Here is a 21,182-nt window from a genome sequence, read left to right as displayed (position 1 = left end):
GCTTCACCAAGTTATGTGTGTGGGGAGAGAAGGGAAAGTTCACACGTGCACTTGCTCGCCTTGCCTCGCCGGGCTTGGGACGAAGGGCATGCCTTACCCACGTGAATGGTCCGTCGAAATCTGACTCCTTACCTTACGGGGCCAATCCTCATTTGATCTCAAAGTCCTCAGATAACACTTTTTCCATAGGGACTCTTGGCACTGGACGTGGCCAAGAGAGGATGTTCTTGGCTTGGGATTGACCGACGAAAGACTTGTGTTGTATGTGAGGACATTTTATGTCCTAGATAAGCTGTCAGATGTAAACGGGCCCGGTCTCGAGGAGGCGGGACGTTATAGAAGAAGCTGGTTTGATTTCCCTATATAATCGACACATTGACCTCCATCAAAGACACACAAAACCTAGTTTTTTGGCTCTTTTCGCTGCTGCGCCACCACCATAGTAGCACCATCATGCACCAGCTAACGGAGAGGAGGTTTTTGGAACTTTTTGCCTTTTGGATCCTGCACCGGGAGAGGGCGAATAAGATTTTTAGGAAGGGTTCGATGCGACTGCTCAAAGATCTTCATCACAGCTCGTCCTTTGTCCAAGTCAGACGTTGCAGCGAATCGTCATCTGCGACACCGTCTGATGCACTCTGTCTGCAGGACCATCTTCATCCCGTCGGCACTGTTCGTCTTCCCGAAGGCCAAAGCTCAGTACATGCACTATTATTTAATTCAGTTCCTAATCATGATTTCTGTTATCATCACTATGTTGTGTCTTGTTGCTAGTATGATAGAGTTGTTCATACCAGATCTTGTTATGTTCATGATTTATTTATCATGGAATTTAATCATGCAGTTGCTCAATTATTCAACATATTTTACCCTAACTTCAAATGACGTTGAAAATTTTGGACATTTAACAGTTGTTGCATGCACTTTTGAAGGATATTTGTTTTTTTAGGAAAACTACGGCGACCCTGGGTCACCTGAACTTTATTGCATTATAGAGACAAATTTACAAAGAAAATTACAGGGAGCACAACAGCTTTGAGAACAGGAGAGAGTGAAGAGAAGAACTACATGTAATCAGAGTTACAACTAATTACACCAGAAAATGACTATACTCCACGCTACAAGGCTTCATCATCCTATCCGCTGAGGATATCTGTTTTGGGTAGAGGTGATTACATTTTTTATTATAATTATTTTTTCGTTTTTTTCTCCCATGTTACTGATAGTGCGTAGACTACAGAATTACTTGTGCTTGTGCCGTTGAATCATATATGCACTGACTACTTACGATATATATCTTGTCCATCAGCCAGCAGCTACTTATCCTTTGATATATATATATACCAAGCGAGAGAGCGACTGGGAAGCTGAAATTGGGTGAGATTAGACCGATTCTGAAGTCAATCATGGCCCATATAAAGGAAAAAATGGCTAATGAATAATGAAGAAATAAATGGAATCTCAGTATCAGAAAGCAACATCTCAATGAACCTCTGCGTGTCCATCTTCAAGGGCACAAAAGGAGATAGATGCTCCCAATCACTAATTACTCCAGTTGTTGGCATGCTTAGCACTTTTTTACGATTTTGGCTACCATTAAAATGGTCCTACTTCTTTTTTTTTCTTCAAAATAAAGTCAGAACATATGCCTTCCAGTTCTTTAGTTTCGACCAGTTATTGGCGGTATCCACTGCTAATTTAATCAGTTTTGTTTCTTGCACCATGCAATGGGGAATTGTTTATTTAGAGCCAATTGAAATGTGAGCTTCTTCCTACTACGTTGTGTACCTGCACCAGCTATAAAGTATGCAGCACACTGGCATCAGCTTCCATTGCCACAGCAAAAACTTTCCGGCTCCGCCGTGTTAGCTAGATAGCAATGGCTGTTGCCTCTTCGACTCCAGAGACCCATGCTGCGCTCCCCCACATCGCCATGTTCCCCTTCCTGGCCAAGGGCCACACGATCCCGATGATCCACCTCGCGCACTACCTCCACCGCCACGGCCTCGCCGCCGTCACCTTCTTCACCACGCCCGGCAACGCCGCTGCCTTCGTCCGGGAGGGTCTGTCCGGCGCGGACGCCGCCGTCGTCGAGCTCACCTTCCCGGCCGACGTCCCGGGCATCCCGCCGGGCGTCGAGAGCGCCGAGGGGCTCACGTCGCTGGCCTCCTTCGCCGTCTTCGCCGACGCCACGTCGCTGCTCCGGCCACAGCTCGAGGCCTCGCTCGCTGACATGCAGCCGCCGCCCAGCCTCCTCGTCACCGACCCGTTCCTGTACTGGACGAAGGCGTCCGCGGAGAGGCTCGGCGTCCCGAAGGTGTCCTTCTTCGGCATCTCGGCGTTCGCGCAGGTCATGCGGGAGGTGCGCGTGCGCCACGACCCGTGCGCGACGCTGAACCACGACGACGTCGTCGACGCGGACGGCAACCCGGCCACCTTCACCGTGCCGGAGTTCCCGCACATAAAGCTCACCTTCGAAGACTTCATGGCGCCCTTCGGCGACCCGGCCTCCATAGCGCCCATGCGGGAGCTCGACGGTAAGCTGGGGAAGGCCATAGAGGAGAGCCAAGGGCTGATCATCAACACCTTCCATGGCCTCGAATCTCCCTACGTTGACTTCTGGAACCAGCATGTGGGCCCAAGGGCCTGGCCCGTCGGGCCCCTCTGCCTGGCCCAACCAGCATCGGCACCGTCCGAGGCCCGGGTCCGGCCCTCTTGGATGGAGTGGCTTGACAACAAGGCGGCCGATGGCAGGGCGGTGCTGTATGTTGCTCTCGGGACGCTGGCGGCGATCCCGGAGCCACAGTTGAAGGCTGTCGCGGATGGGCTTGAGCGGGCTGAGGTGGACTTCATATGGGCTGTTAGGCCCATGAACATTGACCTTGGTGTGGGTTTCGAGGAGCGCACAAAGGGCAGAGGCTTGGTGGTGAGGGAGTGGGTGGACCAGCTGGAGATCTTGAAGCATCAAAGTGTGCGAGGGTTCTTGAGCCATTGCGGGTGGAACTCGGTACTCGAGAGTGTCGCAGCCGGTGTGCCGCTAGCGGTTTGGCCTATGCATGCCGATCAACCTTTCAATGCAAAGTTCGTAGTTGATGAGTTGAAGATCGCGGTGAGAGTTCAGACAAGTGACAGAACTATCAGGGGTTTAGTCACAAGTGAGGAGGTTTCGAAGGTGGTGAGGGTGCTCATGCTAGGTGAGGAAGGGGTGGAGGCAGCGAAGAACGTGGCGGAGCTGTCGGCCTGCGCTAAGGAAGCCATGGAAGAGGGAGGACCATCATGGAAAGCACTGAAAGATATGATCAGTGAGTTGTGCGTGAAGAAGGTGAATGGGAACTTAGAGGAGAGCCAGGACGAGAAGGTAGTAGATGCTTAGCGTGCGGTTTGAAGTACTTTTTGTTGCTTGCAATCATCATCTTTAGAAATAATTGGGTGGTGTGTGCAACATGCATGCTTCTGAACTAGCTGTGAGCTCTGAAGAAAACAACTTCAGCATGTGAATTTTATTTTGTTGTTTTTAATCATCTTGCGCTGTGCACGCTGAAGCTGAATGAATCGTAGCTCTCCAGTCAAAACTTTCAGAGTATGTGTTCAGCATGCGAAGCGTTGCTTTTAAATTTTGAGGAATTCCATTTTAAAAATATTGGGATGCGCATGCTCGCGCCATAACTTTATTTTTTTATGGGTGCTTGCGCCACAACTTTAACTATGCGCACGACGGTGGGTGAACTTGATCACCATGGTACGCAGTGTCATGGTTGCATATTAAGAGTGTCTCTGACAAAAGTTTTGCTGAAAGAAATTGTCACCAATGCAAATCTTTACGCCAAAAGTCTGTGGTAGCACGCCGACATTAGCTGAAAAGGATCACAAGCAGTCACATATTTTTAGTGACTGATCGAGAGTCTTTACCAAAGATCGTCTATTGTCCAAAACTATGCCAATCTAAAGAGGAGTTCAGCGTGGATCTAGCTTTGGGACCATAATATAAATAAAGTCATTTGCAGGCCCCCATTTTTCTTTAATCTTCTCTCTTCTCCCAGCATGTCAACAACTCAAAGTGTGTGCGGTGCTCTATGCACATTTTTACACATAATTTTTTTGCCAACAGTTGATCATCAATAAGACCTGCACAAGGCATTTCTAATAAGACCAGTTGGAGCTAGCATCGATGCAATGCGCCACTTGCACAAAGAATCGTTCGCATCATCAACAACTCAAGACGCTGAACTAGTCCAACCAATCGGCCGTCCATACATCAGAATCAAGAAATATCATGCAACCTTTGCAAACGACCCATATGAGCAGCAATGAACCACCACCGTCCGTTGCCACTTAACATCGTGCTTACCAGTTGTTCAGGCTTTCTGCTTGAGAGAATACAAACCAATTCACCGGTGCACCTTCACTAGCTAGTTAGAAAAAAAAAACTAGTTAGAAGTTAGATCTGAAGAAAAGATATACAACTGATAAGGATTGCTAATAGAGTTTGCAAATACAACTGAAGAAAACAATGAACCCATTCAATCACCGGTGCCTACAAGCTCATCTGCTAATTGAGTTTGCAAATGCAATTATATGGATTGCTGGCTGAGAGACAAGCCAACTCGATCGCTGCAAAAGATGGAAGTTTGCACTGAGATCAGCTGCAGGGCCCTCGCTCATAATGCAAACACCGATCGGTACCATGGCAACCAACAAACGGTCGAGTGAAGTCAAACTAGAACGCATCATGTTCTGGCCCATCCAGTGTTTGAGAGGCTAATGTAACTGAACTTTCAGATCGCTGCATGCCGGTCTGGTTCTTCCAGGAGGAAAAGGAATGAAAACTAAACATATACTCCACATGACTGCTGATTAGGCTACAAAAGAAATGCTTGTACTACCTACTATTCTAGTGCTCGTACATTGTTGTTGGTCACTCTTCATCAGTCTCCAAGGCTGACGAGAAGTTAGATGAAAATGACATGATTAGGAGAGAGACGACTTTTGTGGCCTGCTGACTGCTGTGTTGATTGATCCTGGGTTCCTGGCAAAGCCACCGACGGGCGCAGCAATTGCATCTGCAGCTGCTAAGGGCCGGGGATCGCGTGCCTAGTGGAGCAGGAGCTTCGTTCTCGACGGATCGGCGAGTGGCTACCTAGTACCTACCTCAGTGTAAACTTATAACGAGGGTCACGGGACAGTTTAAACATCATGGCTTTTTTTGGTCAAGGAAGTTTATCGGTTTGTTACCTTGAGAGGAAAAAAAACTGTTGGGGCCAAAGAATTTGTGGTTTATTTCGAAGCCTTTTTTATGCATGCTTGCACGAATGTAGCAGTTCGTCACAACCACTTCACTACTTCAGTATTAGCGAGGATTAACAAGTGGTATTAGCGTGGTAGGTTTTTTTGTTCAAGCACTAAACTAGTCAACGGGTGCCAGACAGCGGTGCTACGATGCAAGCTGACGAAGGAGGTTTCGAGGGAGCAAAACCTACAGCATTGTTGCATGAGGCGGTTCGTTGTGCCGCTGAAGCTCTACAATGGAGATTGCGCGTCTATGGATAGATCTGTTGTGAGTGTGTGTGAATGTTAATGAACACAAATGTAAGAGGTGAATGGGCAGCTTTTTCCATTGATCATATGGGATTATTCAGAGTTTAAACTCTCCATTTTCCCGCTCAACCACTACTACAGAACAGCCTTTTAGTCCCGGTTGCCAACAGCCTTTGGTCCCGGTTTTCCAACCGGGATTGAACATCCGGGACTAATGTGCTTGTCCATTTGTCCCGGCAGCTCATGACCCGGGACCAATGTTATTTTTCCGAAATAAAAAAAAGCATCCGCAGGTCTGACCTCACCCACCGCTCGCCCACATTTGCCGGCTCCCGCTTTTCCAAATCTTTTATTCTCAATCACAAAATCATTCACTAAACCAAACACAATCGGAATACACAAACAAATCATTCATGTAATCTATCTCAAATCATTCACATAATTTCAATCCCAGAATCGTTGAAGGAAAAAAAAAAAGAAAACAAACAAATAAATCTCAAAGCCCGCTGCTCGCTGCAGCCCAGTGCCGGCGCCGCTGCTCGGCGCGGCCCCTCGCCGCCGCCGGGCGCTGCTCGCCGGGCCCCGTGCCACCGCCTCCCAGTGCCGCGGTCGCCGCTCGCCGCGGCCCCGCGCCGCCGCCGCCGCCGCTTGCTCTGCTTTTGGCCAGCACAACACAAAGACATCTGGCGTTAGAGGAAGAAAGGAGCTAGAGGAAGAGGGAGAGGATTAGGAAGAGGATAAGGGAGAAATGAGAGGATGGGAGAGACGATGGGGAGAAGATAGATAAGTATAGATGGGATGGGAGGCGACGGGAAAAGAAAAAAATTTGCATGCCAGTCTTTAGTCCCGGTTCTTGATTCCGCCCGAGACTAATGTGCTTGTTTTACTCCCGGTCAGTATTTTCAACCGGGACCATTCAGCCGAGGAATCTTTTGTCCCGGTTGGAACCACCAACCGGGACAAATAAGTGATCTTTGATCCCGGTTGGTGGATCCAACCGGGACAAAAAGATCTTGCACCCCAGCTGCTTGGCTACCCATTTGGACCCGGGACTAAAGCATTCATTGGTCTCGGGTCCAACGACGGCCGGGACAAATGAGGAGGATTAAATGCCTATTTTGTAGTAGTGAACTCCCCATGATGCACGTACATGAGGACATGGTTAGTTGCCCACGTTCCTGGGATGAACGTGCGTCATGGCCAGGTCAAGCCAGGGTAAAAGCGCGGGTGACTTCCCGCTTCTTTTCCATCTTGATGTTTGATGAGGTCACCAGATGTTTAATTATTTGTAACAAGATCCACGACGCTATGAGAAACCACCACACTGGTCAAATCTCTACACACTGCAGTTCTTTTTTTTTGTGGCGGCATGCAGCGGGTCCGGTAGAAAGCTAGCCCTGCGAAGAAAGCACATGTTCTACCTTTCAGCACCTAACAAAATATCACCGTTTGTTCCCCAGTGGCCCAACAACGAATGACACCGCTCAGTCCATCATCAGCCCATGGTAGGGCTGGAAACGAGCCGAGCCGAGCCAGGCTCGGCTCGGCTCGGTGCGGCTCGGTGGGTGGACGAGCCGAGCCTGGCTCGGCTCGGTCCTTTGGCGAGCTCATTCAGTAGGCTCGGCTCGGCTCGAAGGAGGCTCGCGAGCCAGCTCGAGCCGGCTCGCGAGCCGGGGCACAGCAGTTGCCGCCGGCCAGCGACCGGGCAGCACGCGCGACGGCGCGCGGCCGAGCTGCAGCGGCGCATGGCCGGGCGGAGCGGTGGCGGCGAGGGAGGGGGAGGTAGGACGCACCCACGCCTGCGGCCGTGCTCCGCCCACGCAGCGAGCGCCATGGCCGTCGAGAGGATGGGGAGCAGGAAGGAGAGGAGAGTGAGGGCGGAGAGGGAGGGAGGGGGCGGAGGGCCGGCGTTGACCCGCCAGGGCAGCGAGGGAGAGAAGGGAGGGGGGGCGCCGGCGTGGACCCGTGGCAGTCGGCTTCGCCCGCGCAGGGGAGGAGAAGACGGCGGCGCCCGCGAATCGAAGATGGCCGGCTTTGGGGAAGAAGGCCGCCCACGCCCGCGGCCGTGCTCCCCACGCCGCCGTCCGCCCGTCCCCTACTGCTCCGCGCGCCGCAGCGAGCTCCGTGCACGCCGTCCTTGCTTATCCGCCGCCGCCATGAGCACCGCTGCACGCCGCACGCCACGAGCCGCGAGCTTCACCGGGGAGGCTCCGCCATTGGAGGGTAGGGGCGGCGGCCGGCGGGCGCGGCTGATGGCTGGTGCCTGGTGGCGCCGTGGCGGGCAGCGGGCTGGCGGCCGCCGGCCCGGAGGGCCGGAGTGGGGGCGAGGGCGGCGGCCGGCGGGGACCGGCATTCCGGAGTCCGGCAGGGCGGCAGCCGGCAGGGGACGGCGGGCTGGTGGCGGCGGCGGCGCGGCGCGTCCTGCCTCCTGGCTACTGGGTGGATGGGCCTATGAGGCCGCTGGGTGGATGGGCTGCTGGGTGGATGGGCCGGCCTGCTACTGGGTTGGCCCAGCTCGCGAGCCGGCTCACGAGCTGAAGCGAGCCGGCTCGGCTCGGCTCGCTGTTTGGACGAGCCTAATATCTGGGCTCGGCTCGGCTCGTTCAAGGCTCGCGAGCTGCTCCGAGCCGAGCCGAGCTGCACCGAGCCCGAGCCAGCTCACGAGCCTCGAGCTTTTTTTCCAGCCCTAGCCCATGGACAGCACAGACAAGGTCCAAATATTGCGATACAACTAGTTTGGGCAGCCCATCCCCCCCTCTCTCTCTAACTCTCTCTCTCTCTCTAAAGAAAAACTCAGCAGCCCAAACACACGGTAAGCTAGAAAATACTACAAGAACGGGGTGGTCCTGAAATGCACAAGCATTCATCAGTTGTGGCAAGACCATCTACCAAACTCTATGGCTTTGTTGGCGTCTCGCGATTTGCCTCGAGCATATCTTTTTTAGATTTTTTAAAGATAAAGTAGGGACGAATCCAACATGGGGGATAGAAGGGGGCAAAAAAACATATTTCATCCATAAATAAAGAAGAAAAGGAGGAGGAAGAAGAAGAAAGAGAGAGAGAGAGGTAGGAGGAGTTGTTATGCATCGTCCATCCCAAATGGGAATAAATTAGTCACCGTCTCCAGTTTCTATAGTCTTGATCTACAGCTATATATTGGCCTGCTTGGATCTTTGGGATATTTTTTTTATCCCTCCACCTTTTAGCTCCAAAATAGTCCAAAGGGATCCAAATAGGGGGGCATTTCTGAATTATTTGCAAATAGCCCACCCTAAAAAAAACTATCCCCCAAGGGTGATATTTGGCTATTTGGACTGGGGCCATCGCAGCAAGAGAGAGCTAATGAGGCTTCAATAATTGGGAAAGTGCATTAAAGGTCTATCCACAAGTGCGATGGATCATGCAGCAGCTTGGACACCAAGGTTGGCCGACACTCGAGCGTGGATTGTTGTCGGAGATGGCGCGGCACCTGGGTCAGCGTGACCAGCTGAAGATATGACAATACTCCCAAAGAATATCTAGGAATTCGGATACTGATCTACGAGTTTCGTACAATTCCAATCCACAAATATTGTGATATATGCATCATGGAGACGGAATGCATTGGTCTCCTTCGTCATCTATCTCCTGTTCCTTGGTCTTGGACTGCAGTATTACAGTGTCCTTCCCAAAATGTGATGTGTTGCAGAGTGTCCTTCTCCATCACCATCGTACCTTCTCCATGCCGAGTAAGGCGATGAGCGCAACGGATGGGAGTCTGTGAGGCCGTTGTCGTTGTGCCATTCCTGACCATCTTGGCAGACAGGTCAACCTCTTCTTAACTGCAGATTGAGACTGTACTATGAAGTGTGGTGTTAGATCCAATTAGCAAGATTCTAATATGCAAAGATTGTGATGGCAGCCATGCGCTTGAAATGCACAAACATTAATATGTTGTGGCAAGATCATCTACCAAATGTGGTTTTGTTGGCGTATCGCGATTTGCCTCGAGCATATCTTTTTTAGATTTTTTAAGATAAAGCAGGGGCAAATCCAACGTGGGATAGAATGGGGCTTGAGCCCCCCTCCCCCACACACAAAAATACATATTTGATCCATAAATGAAGAAGAAAAGGAGGAGGAAGAAGAAAGAGAGAGGGAGGAAGGAGTTGTTATGCATCATCCATCCCAAATGGAAATAAATTATTTACCATCTCTAGTTTCTTCGGTCTTGATCTGCGGTTATACATTGGCCTGTTTGGATCTTTGGGAATTTGTTTATCCCTCCACCTTTTAGATACAAAATAGTCCAAAGGGATCAAATAGGGGGCTATTTTTGAATTATTTGCAAATAGCCCATCCTAAAAAAAACTATCCCCCAATGGTGATATTGGGCTATTTGGAATGGGGCCATCGCAGGAAGAGAGAGCTAATGAGGCTTCAATAATTGGAAAAGTGCATTAAAGGTCTATCCACAAGTGCGATGGATCATGCAGCAGCTTGGACACCAAGGTTGGCCGGCGGTCGTGCGTGGGTTGTCATCGGAGATGGCGCGGCACCTGGGTCAGCGTGACAAGTTGAAGATATGACAATACTCCCAAAGAATATCTAGGAATTCGGATACTGATCTACGAAACACGTACGATTACAATCCGCAAAGATTGTGATTTATGCATCGTGGAGACGGAATGCATTAGTCTCCTTCGTCGTCTATCTCATGTTCCTTGGTCTTGGTCTGCGGTATTACAGTGTCCTTCCCAGAGTGTGATGTGTTGAGGAGTGTCCTCCATCACCACCGTACCTTCTCCATGCCGAGTAAGGTGATGAGAGCAATGGATGGGAGTCTGTCAGGCCGTTGCCGATGTGCCGTTCCTGACCATCTTGGCAGACGGGTCGACCTCTTCTTAACTGCAGATTGAGACAGTACTGTGGAGCGTGGTGTTAGATCCAATTAGCACGATTCCAATCCGCAAAGATTGTGATGGCGGCCATGGGCCTGAAATGCACAAATATTAATCTATTGTGGCAAGAAGATCTACCAAACTCTGTGATTTTGTTGGCGTCTCGCAATTTGCCTCGAGCATATCTTTTTTAGATAAAGCAAGGGCGGATCCATATCTTGGGGTTACAGGAGGCTTAAGCCCCCCCCCCCTCCAAGAAAAACATATTTCATCCATTAACGAAGAAAAAAAGAGGAGGAGGAAGAAGGAGAAATAAGCCTCACTAATTCCAACTCTTGCATCTGCCACTAAAATAAATGAAAAATAATTCCTGCCTCTGCACTCATGCGTGAGTGTATATAGCCAAAGGAGCAAATAATTAATGGAAGTTCTATTTTCCATTTAAAAAAAGTGGTGCTTCTTTCCCACATTCTCTATGGTGTGCCAGCACATAGGGAGCTGGTGACCCAAAGCCCCACCTTGGTCAGCTTAACCGCCCCTGAGCGCTAGCATTAGCCCAATATTCTTTCTTTCGCATTGCTCTAGCATCTTTTTTCCCTCCAAAATACATTAGGCAAACACTTGTACATATGAACGCACATTCAGCATAAATACATGCATCATATTTTCATGAACACCTTTTCATTAAGATATCAATAACTTTCCTAAAGCTTATTAAGAGAATTTTTTTGATACTCTCTCTATTTTTATTTACATGTCGTATTAGGTTAGTCCTATGTAAAATTTAGTAAACTTTGACCAACTTATAAAAAATAATAATATTCACAATATCAAATTTATTTTATTGAATCCATCATGAAATATATGTTATTGTGAATATGTTGGATTAGCGTATTTTTCTATAGACTTGGTCGGGTCAGGCCCATATATATAGTTGCGCATGATACATAGAGCGGGAGGTAGATCGGTTATTGGTCAACTACTAGACCACTGTCCGTTACTGTGCAATATGTAGTTTAGCATGCACAAGGTGCTTCCAAACAACCACTGTCACCAACAAGAGATTTATTAACCTATTTAATAGTTTTCTTAATTTGATTGGCTATGCTAAAAGTCAATTTGATCGGCCACACAGTACTACTAGTACATATTTGTATTAGCAACAAGTCCAAAAAGAAATCTTTCTAAATTGAAAACAAAAGTAATCAGAACTTGCAATTAGGCTTCTCTCAAAATCGAGAAGACGGTTAAGCAGCAACAGCTAGCTAAGGCCAAAACCCAAAGGGTTTGTTTGTGGATGTGCCTTCAATCGACAAGGGTCCAGGTCATGTCCCCCTGGAAGATCCAGTGGCACACCTCGATCTCGCCGGGCTTCCCGCCGAGCGCGACAAAGGCCCCGTGGCTGGGGCTCCAGTCCGACGTGTCGAGGTGGCAGATGGCCACGCCGTGGTTGATCTTCCGGTTGGAGTCCACGTCCAGGATGTCGGCCTCGTACAGCCGCACGTGCGGCACCGAGTGGCAGTAGTACACCAGGTACGGGAACAGGCTCTGGTGGCACGACACAGACCGCGTCACGCCGCCGCCGCCGACGCCGGCGATCCTGCCCAGCCGGACGTCGCGCCCGCCGCCCGCCGCCGACTCCGTGCTGCGCACCGCGACGCCGCCGCCGCCGCCGCCGCCGCCCAGCATCTCCACCGCGAAGTCCACCACATCCTCGGCCGACGTCGCGCACCGCTTCGTCTCCCTGCGGCTGGGCGCGCGCGCGCACTCGGCCACCGTCGACGCCACCGCCTGCCGCATCGCCGTGCCCGGCGCCGCCCCGAACAGCGCCGCCACGGCGCCCTCCTCGAACGGTATCTTGGCGGCGATGTCCCTCGGCAGGAACGCGCGGTGCGGCATCTTGTCGGCGATGTCCGGCATGGGCATCCGGTTGCCCATCATCAGGTCGCGCTCCCGGAAGAACTTCCCTGGCTCCGGCGACCACCTCGGCTGCATGTGCCCGGCCGCCGTCGCCGCCGCCGCCGTCTTGGATACCTCCATCTCTGACATGTTCTGGTACTCCTTGAACTCGACGCCTTCGTTGGAGTAGGCCTTGAACGTGGTGTTGTAGCCGGAGTAGTGCGCGAAGCCGATGCGGTGGTTGGGGTTGGAGCCCTGGCCGTAGCCCTTGAACGCCACGCTCCCGGGGCTGGTCGACCTGCCGTAGCTGTCGAAGCCGGCCTCCGCGCCGTTGGCGTTGCTCGCGTAGGAGGTGAAGCTGTCGTCGCCGATGTTGGCCTGGTCCCTGTACCCCTTGAAGTCGTCGACCGCGGCGTTGCTCCCGGAGGCGTAGCTCCGGAACGTGTTCTCGGGGGCGTTCCCGTCGAGGCCGTAGGACGCGAACGAGTCGTTGAAGCCGTTGGCCTTCTCGCCGTAGGTGATGAAGCCGGAGGCGATCGTGTTGGAGTTGTTGGCGTAGGTCTTGAACGACTCGGCGGCGCCGTTGGCGGCCTTGCCGTAGCTGGTGAAGCTCTCCACGCCGGAGTTGGCGTCCTGCGCGTACGCCGCGAACTCGTGCGCGCGCCCATTGCCGCCGGAGTCGTAGGCAGCGAAGGTCGCGGCCACCGTGTTCGTCTGCCCGGCGTACCCCGCGAACTCCCCGGCGCCGCCGGTGGCGCCGCCGGTGTACGAGCTGAAGCTGGATGTCCCGACGTTGCCCCCGACCTCGTAGTTGGTGAAGGAGTCGTTCCGCCCCAGCGAGCCCTTGCCGTAGCGCTTGAACGAGTCGACGGGGCCGCTCTTCCCGCTCGAGTAGACAGCGAACTGGTCGGCGCCGCCGCCGCCGCTGTTGCCGTAGCTGCTGAAGTTGCCGTTCTCGTAGTTCTTGAACGGCGCGGGGGAGCCAGCTGCAGTGGCGCCGCCGCTGGCGCCGGAGGAGGCGGCGCCGCCGCCGGCGCCCTCCGCGGACGAGGACGACGACGCGGCCGACCAGGACGCCGCGGGGGTGGATGGGCAGAACAGCGACGCCGCGGCGCAGAAGTCGCGGATGCGGGAGGCCAGCTTCCCCGCGGAGGCCAGGGTGGAGAACGCGGCCGCGTCGGGGGCCGAGAGCGGGGACAGCTTGGCGAAGAAGAAGGCCGGGTGCGGACGGTTGCCGCGCACCTTGCGGTTCCAGTACCGGATGAACGCCGCCTTCGCCGTGAACGGGTTCACCGGCAGCGGCCACGCCGGTATGATCCGTGGCAGGCCGCGCGGCAGCTTCGGCACGGGCGGTGCCGGAGGAGGGTAGGACGGCGACGCGGCGTTCGACGGCGGCGGCGAAGGTGAAGGCAATGGCAATGCACGACCCAGATGGCAGAGTAGCAGCAGCACAACGGCGATGGTCAGGAGGAGGTGAGCGCGGCGAGGGGACGCCATTGTTGCAAGTTGTGGGTGGCTGGGGGTTTGGAAGGGAGGAGTTGCGATGCGGTGGGAGATTTATAGGAGCTGGTAAGTTTGGAGGGAGGGCGAAGGGGCGTGATTGTGGAAAACAGGTGAGCGAGGTTGGGGCGTGGTAGTACTGGGATTCGTACCGGCACACGGATGCCATGCGTTCGAGGAGTCAGAAATCAGAAGAAAAGTCGCTGCTCTGTTCAAACTGAAATACTCTTTCAGTCAACCGTGAGTTTGGGAGCTCCCTCTTCACATTTCACAATTCGAATTTGCAGTTCTTCAGGGTGAATCTAAACCTACTGCCCACAGTAACTATCTAGGTACACAGGCTTAGGCTGTCCGGATCGGGTACACTACCCCTTCCTTCAGCACGGGGTAGCGAAATTTTTGCTGCACCAGCGTACTCAAAGGCTTCCGCTATCTCAGCAGAAGCGCTCATTTTCGCTATTTCCAGCGGAACAGCTCCGGTACGCTATTGGCCTCCCGCGCGTGCAGTGGCACCACCACCACCGCGGCACTCTCGGCCCCTTCATCTTTGGCCTCGCCGGGCTCGATTTCCCGTCAGAGGAGCGACGATGGTGGACGGCCGCCGCGGGGCCGTGCCGCCCTCCTTCTCCCTCCCTCCCTTCGCCGGCGACGGAGAACCGGAGAAGGGAGGGGCCAAAGACAGGCGAGGGCGGATCTCGACAACGAGCATACAACGGGAGGTGCTGTGCATTGCGGAGGCGCGAGTTCGAGGAGGCACGTGGAGAGTGCAACCAGGAGTTGGTGGCGCGCCTCCTCATCGGCGGCCGTGACGCCGTGCAGCAGGGAGGGGCTGCGTAGCCCCACGGCTCGGCGACCGAGGGAGTAAGGGGAAGGGCCCTACGGCTCGCCAGTGGAGGGAGCAAGTTTTGTAAACTCGACAAGTTAAATCTCCGCTTTTATGATGGAGTATCTTTCTTACATTTGTAGTTTTGCAATAACTTGACAAATAATTTCCACAATAATTTGTCGATATTAAAGTCAAGGTTGGTGCTAGAATTAATCAAGAGAACCGTTTTTATATCTATAGGTTTTGCTATAATTCAATGAATTTGGCCATTGACAGGTGTAGTGATCCAAATGTAAAGAAACCAAAGTCAGATGGGCTGTGTTCACTTCCAAAATTTCTCTCTCTAAACTTTACTATTCATCTATCACATCAAATTTTTTACTTTATGCATGGAGCATTAAATATAGATAAATAAAAAAACTAACGCATAGTTTTGATGTACACGACGATACGAATGTTTTGAGTTTTTTCCCCACTATTTTAGTGACGTAAACACACAGTCATGAACCATTTCCCTGTCGAATCCGTCCGATCCGTCCCTTCACTTGTCACCGTACTTGTCCTTGAGATAGGTGATGAACTCCCACACCTTGTCCGGCGGGTGCACGTTCTTGGCGACGCTCTCCCTCTCGCCGCACCGCTCCGCCCACGCCGCCAGCCTCGGGCACACCTCCTCGAGGCGGAACTCCCCTAGGCGCGCGTAGCCGGGGAGCCACGCCGCGAACGGCACGACGGCGAGGTCGGCGAACCCGAACGCCTCGCCGGCGAGGTAGGGCTTGTCCCCGAGCTCGGCGTCCAGGGCCCGCAGGGCGTCCACCATCTCCGCCCGCGCCCGCGCCCGCGCCTCCCCGTCGCGCAGCTTCCACAGCCGGGTCCCGCAGGCGAACACCGTCCTGTCGGCGAAGTCCGCCCAGAACCTGGCGTGCGCGCGGGCGCGCGGGTCGGCGGGGAGCAGAACGCCGCGTCGAGGTAGTGGAGGATGACGAGGGACTCGCAGACGGGGCGGCCGCCGTGGAGGAGCACGGGGACCTTGCCGTACACGGGGTTGGCGCGGAGGAGGAGCTCGCCCTTGTTGGAGAGGTCCTGCTCCAGGGACTCGTACGGCAGGCCCTTCTCCGCCAGCGCGATGCGGCAGCGCTGCGCGAACGGGCCCACCCAGAAGTCCAGAAGCTGCAGACGACCCTTCTCCTGCTTCTCCCCCGCCATTTCTGTGCTCTGCTCTTTGGTGTCTCTCTTCTCTGTTCTCTGCTCCTGTTTCTCGCTCGCTCGCTCTCTCTGCGTGTGAGGAGGGATGGTTAACAGCTTGGGCAAAAGACGAGCTTAGTGCCACTGCCTGCGTCACGGACTTGCCTCTGAGATCGTGCATGTGCACACCGGATGCGCGCCTACGAGTGGCTGGCATGGGGCAGCAACACCGGCCACAGCTGATAGCCCGCAGGGGATCAGGATCTGGGCAGGGACAGGAGATGATGCGATAGGGGGTGACGCCAGCGTTCCAACGCAGCTGCCGCTGTCGCTGACCGGGCCTCATTGGGCAGGGACAGGAGATGATGCTTCTTGGATCTCCCTTCGCTCGAATTTACTTCGGGTGCAGAGAAAATCCACCACTAACATATGACTACTAGAAAACGGGACAAAGGTACTGGTCAAAGATACTAGTTACCCCACATCAGTACCGATTGCAAAAGCAACTGGTACCTTTGGCCAGCGGCTATTAAAGATAAGGGGTTTGGTACTGGGTTAAAATATTATCCGGTACCAAATCCCTAGTATAGGCACCGGTTAGTGCCACCAACCGGTAAAAAAAAAAACAAATATAGGTATCAGTTGGTTGCACCAACCGGTGCCTAAAGGGAGGACAATGGCACCGGGTTTTGCCATGACCCGGTGCCGCCACGTGCCCACAACAAAGACACCAGTTGGTAACTTCAACCGGTGACTATGCCTATTGTTTGGCACCAGTTGTTGAGCACCAACCGGTGCTTTTGAGTCACGCCTATAAATACCCCAACCCCTCCCTCCTCCAAGCTGCCGTGAACTCACTGTTCAATGCAGCTGAGTGAGGGGAGGGGAGACGAATTTTTATTTTTTAAAAAGGTTAGTTATTTTTCTCCATAACTTAGCAATTGATTTTTAGAAGCAGTTATCACTTAATTTAGTTTATACATGTGATAATTATTTTTAGTTGTAGCATTTTATTGTAGTTATATGCGTTATCAATTTATTTGATATGTGAATACTATCAAATTATTGTATTTATATGTTGTATCAATTTATTTGATAAGTGAATAGTATCTATTTATTATAGTTATATGCACTATCAATTATATATTTGAATTCAAATTTTGTATGGAAATATTATCAATTACATATGTAAGGGTGCTTTATTTAGTTCCCTTCAAAATTCCAAAACTTTACAAGATTCCACATTCGAGATGCATGCTGCACCAATTCGAGACCCGCAGCTCAACTAGACCAGAAGGCCACATGCGTCGTTTCTTGTAGAGAAACAAAGTTTTTACACAGTCATGAAGTCAGAAGGCCATATGCATCGTTATAATTTTGTAGTTCAGTTTTATTAATATCGTATTCAATATTAGTTATAAATTGGTAGTATGAATGAACTATTTGTACACTACAATGATGTATATAAATGTATTGTGGACCCAGATGAGTCGGCAATGGATGTACATGGCCGACCGGCGTTCAAAGGAGTTCATTGATGGCGTGCACGAATTCACAGAAGCGGCCGAGAAATACAAGTATGGCGGTTTCGTTCGTTGTCCATGCAAATTCTGTAAGAATGAGAAGGATTACTCATCATCAAGAACCATCCACAGTCACTAGTTCAATAGTGGTTTCATGCCGAACTACTATGTTTGGACCAAGCATGGCGAAAGAGGAATTATACTGGATAATAATGCAGAAGAAGAGGACAGGATTCCTGACTTTGCAGCCAATTATAATGCCTTTTTCAATGACACTGCAATGGGTGAGCATGAAGAAGATACTGAAGGATACGTTGTAGAAGATGATCTTGGTCAGATGCTGCGCGAAGCTGAGGAAGGTTGCGAAACAGAAAAGGAATCGAGAGATCTGAAGCGTATGTTGGAGGACTACAGAACATTATTGTACCCTGATTGCAAACAAGACAAAAAAAGTTGGGTACGACATTAGAATTGTTACAATGGAAGGCATCAAATGGTTTGTCTGACAAGGGATTCGAGGAGTTGCTGAAACTTATAAAAAACTTACTCCCTGAGGGTAACACCTTGCCGCGCGACAACATACGAGGCAAAAAAGTTGTTTGTCCTTTAGGATTAGAGGCACAGAAGATACATGCTTGTCCTAATGACTGCATCCTATATTGAGGTGAGTATGAAAATTTGGATTCATGCCCTGTATGCAACGCATGCCGGTATAAGATCCCTCGAGATGATCCAGGCGACGTTGAGGGGATGCGTGTCAAGAAGAGGGTGCCTGCCAAGGTGATGTGGTATTTCCCTCTATTACCACGTCTGAAACGTTTGTTCATGAACAAAATGAATGGTAAATTGATGCGATAGCACAAAGAAGAACGTAAGCAAGACAATATGTTGAGACACCCCGCTGATGGGTCGCAGTGGAGAAAAGTGGATAGAACATTCCCAATATTTGCAAATGATGCGAGGAATATAAGGTTCGGCTTAAGTACGGATGGCATGAATCCTTTCGGTGAGCAGAGCAGTGGCCATAGTACCTGGCCTGTGACACTCTGTATATACAACCTTCCTCCCTGGTTGTGTATGAAGCGAAAATTCATTATGATGCCGGTGCTTATCCCCGGCCCGAAGCAACCCGGTAACGATATAGATGTGTATCTGAAACCATTGATTGAAGATCTTCTATTGTTGTGGAAAGAGGAGGGTGTTCGTATGTGGGATGCGCACGCAGAGGATCATTTTAACCTTCGTGCATTACTTTTCGTAACCACCAATGATTGTCCAGCACTAAGTAACCTCTCCGGACAATCCAATAAGGGTTATAGGGCATGCACCCATTGTTTAGAAGAAATCGACAGCACGTACCTCAAGCACTGTAGAAAGATCGTGTATATGGGTCATCGTCGATTTCTTCCGATCAAGCACCCATTAAGGAGGAGGCATGCTCACTACGATGGAAAGGTAGATCATCGTACCAACCCTAGACATCGTTGTGGGAAAATAGTGATTGAAATGGTCAAAGATATAAAAGTAGTATTCGGAAAAGGATCCGCCAGCAGATCAGTGCAGAGTGATGACGGACGTGCACCTATGTGGAAGAAGAAGAGTATTTTTTGAGAGTTACCTTATTGGGAAGTCTTAGACGTCCGCCACGCAATTGATGTGATGCACCTAACAAAAAAATCTTTGTGTGAACCTTCTAGGCTTCCTTGGTGTCTACGGTAAGCCAAAGGATACATTAGAAGTGCGGCAAGATCTTCAACGTATGAAACAACGGGCCGCCCTACATCCAGAAAAAAGGGATAAAGGATGTCATTATCTAGGTCCTGCGTGCTACACTCTTAGTAAGGAAGAGAAGCAAAGTATGTTCGACTGTTTGAACAGTATCAAGGTCCCATCAGGCTACTCTTCGAATATAAAGAGGCTACTGAACTTTAAAGAGAAGAAATTCGCACACGTAAAGTCCCATGACTGTCACGTGTTGATGACGCAATTGATTCCAGTTGCACTTAGAGGTATTCTACCAGCTAATGTTCGAGCAACAATTATAAAGCTATGTGCCTTTCTCAACATAATTTCTCAGAAGGCAATCGATCCATCGAGTTTAAGGAGGCTACAAGAGGATGTTGTCCAAAGTTTAGTCAGTCTTGAAATGATATTTCCTCCATCATTCTTCAATATTATGACGCATCTTCTAGTTCACCTGGGCAAAGAGATTGGTATTCTCGGTCCTGTTTTCCTTCATAATATGCTCCCTTTTGAACGATACTTTGCAGTCCTAAAGAAATACGTTCGTAATCGGGCTCGTTCAGAAGGAAGCATTGTGAAGGGTTACGTCACAGAGGAGGTCATTGAGTTTTGTGTTGACTATGTGGAAGAACTCTGCCCAATTGGGATTCCAGTATCACGTCATGAGGGGCGGCTGATTGGAAAGGGCACACTTGGAAGAAAATCAGTAAATGCCACAGATCATGCCACGTTGAGCAAAGCACATCTCACAATTCTGCAACAATCAGTCTTGGTGGCTCCATACATGGAGGAGCACATGCAAATTGTGCGAAGCATATACCCTTTGAAGTCTGAGACATGGATTATAAAACATCATAACGATACATTCGCCACCTGGTTGCAAAAGGAAGTCATGGCCAACGATCAAATTCATGAGCAGCTAGCTTGGCTGGTCAGGGGTCCGGCAAATTCAATCCTGATGTACCAAGGATATGAAATTAATGGTTACACATTTTATACAAGAGCCCAAGATAACAAGAGCACCAATCAAAATAGTGGTGTCCGTATAGATGCCACCGACTCTAGTGGCCAAACGAACTCATATTTTGGTTACATTGAAGAGATCTGGGAACTCGACTATGGGCCATTGAAGATACCTCTATTTCGTTGTCAATGGGTTAAACTCACAGGAAAAGGTGTCGATATCGACGAGTACGGAATGACAACGGTAGACCTCAAAGAGCTTGGCTATCGAGACGAATCATTCGTTCTAGCTAAAGATGTCACTCAAGTTTTCTATGTGCAGGGCATGTCTAGCAAACCGAGAAAGGACAAGTCCAGGAATAAATCAAGTTTTGTAGGTGCCAGAGATGAGCCAAAGCGCCATATTGTTCTGGCAGGAAAAAAAATTGTGGGAGTCGACGATGTCACAGATGAAGAAGAATACAATAAGGTTGAAGATATGACTCCGTTCGCAGTGGAGGTTGACACAAGTATTCTTTTAGCCGAAGAGGAGCCTCCGTACGCACGTCATGATCATAATGAAGGGACGATTGTAAAGCGAACCATCATTAATATTCCCTTAGTTGAATGATTATATCTTGTAATATTTTCTGTGAACATTATCAGATTTCTTATGCAATGAATTGATTTATTGGGCAATTAAACGATTTATTATGCAATTATTTGATATATTATGATTTATTATGCAATTAAAATGATTAGTTATGCACCTAAATGATTTATCATGTAGTAATTAGAATTATTGTGCATTTAAATGATTTATTATGCAATTATTTGATTTATTATGATTTATTATACACTTAAAATGATTAGTTTTGCACCTAAATGATTTATCATGTAGTAATTAGAATTATTGTGCATTTAAATGATTTATTCTGTAATTATTTGATTTACTATGCAATTAAAATAATTAGTTATGCACCTAAATGATTTATCATGTAGTAATTAAAATTATTGTGCATTTAAATGATTAATTATGCAATTATATGATTTATTATGCAATTAAAATAATTAGTTATGCACCTAAATGAATTATCATGTAGTAATTAGAATTATTGTGCATTTAAATGATTTATTATGCAATTAAAA

General features: G+C 50.1%; 2 protein-coding genes and 1 pseudogene across 2 annotated transcripts; 1 reads left to right on the top strand and 2 right to left on the bottom strand.

Moving 5' to 3' along the window:
- Positions 1–1,617: 1,617 nt before the first annotated feature.
- On the top strand, positions 1,618–3,578 carry LOC120676254 (UDP-glycosyltransferase 90A1-like). The gene has a single exon (XM_039957493.1). The coding sequence runs from the start codon at positions 1,880–1,882 to the stop codon at positions 3,371–3,373; it is 1,494 nt and encodes a 497-aa protein (XP_039813427.1). The 5' UTR covers positions 1,618–1,879; the 3' UTR covers positions 3,374–3,578.
- Positions 3,579–11,449: 7,871 nt separating this feature from the next.
- On the bottom strand, positions 11,450–14,089 carry LOC120696031 (BURP domain-containing protein 14-like). Its single transcript, XM_039979197.1, has one exon. It carries the CDS (start codon positions 13,809–13,811, stop codon positions 11,721–11,723), a length of 2,091 nt encoding a protein of 696 aa, XP_039835131.1. The 5' UTR covers positions 13,812–14,089; the 3' UTR covers positions 11,450–11,720.
- Positions 14,090–14,733: 644 nt separating this feature from the next.
- On the bottom strand, positions 14,734–15,882 carry LOC120696030 (annotated as a pseudogene).
- Positions 15,883–21,182: the final 5,300 nt, after the last annotated feature.

The sequence above is a fragment of the Panicum virgatum genome, chromosome 2K (genome assembly GCF_016808335.1).
Source record: "Panicum virgatum strain AP13 chromosome 2K, P.virgatum_v5, whole genome shotgun sequence".
Classification (NCBI taxonomy): Eukaryota; Viridiplantae; Streptophyta; class Magnoliopsida; order Poales; family Poaceae; genus Panicum; species Panicum virgatum.
The sequence above is the reverse complement of the archived record's forward strand: the minus strand, read 5'-3'. Positions and strand labels throughout refer to the sequence as shown.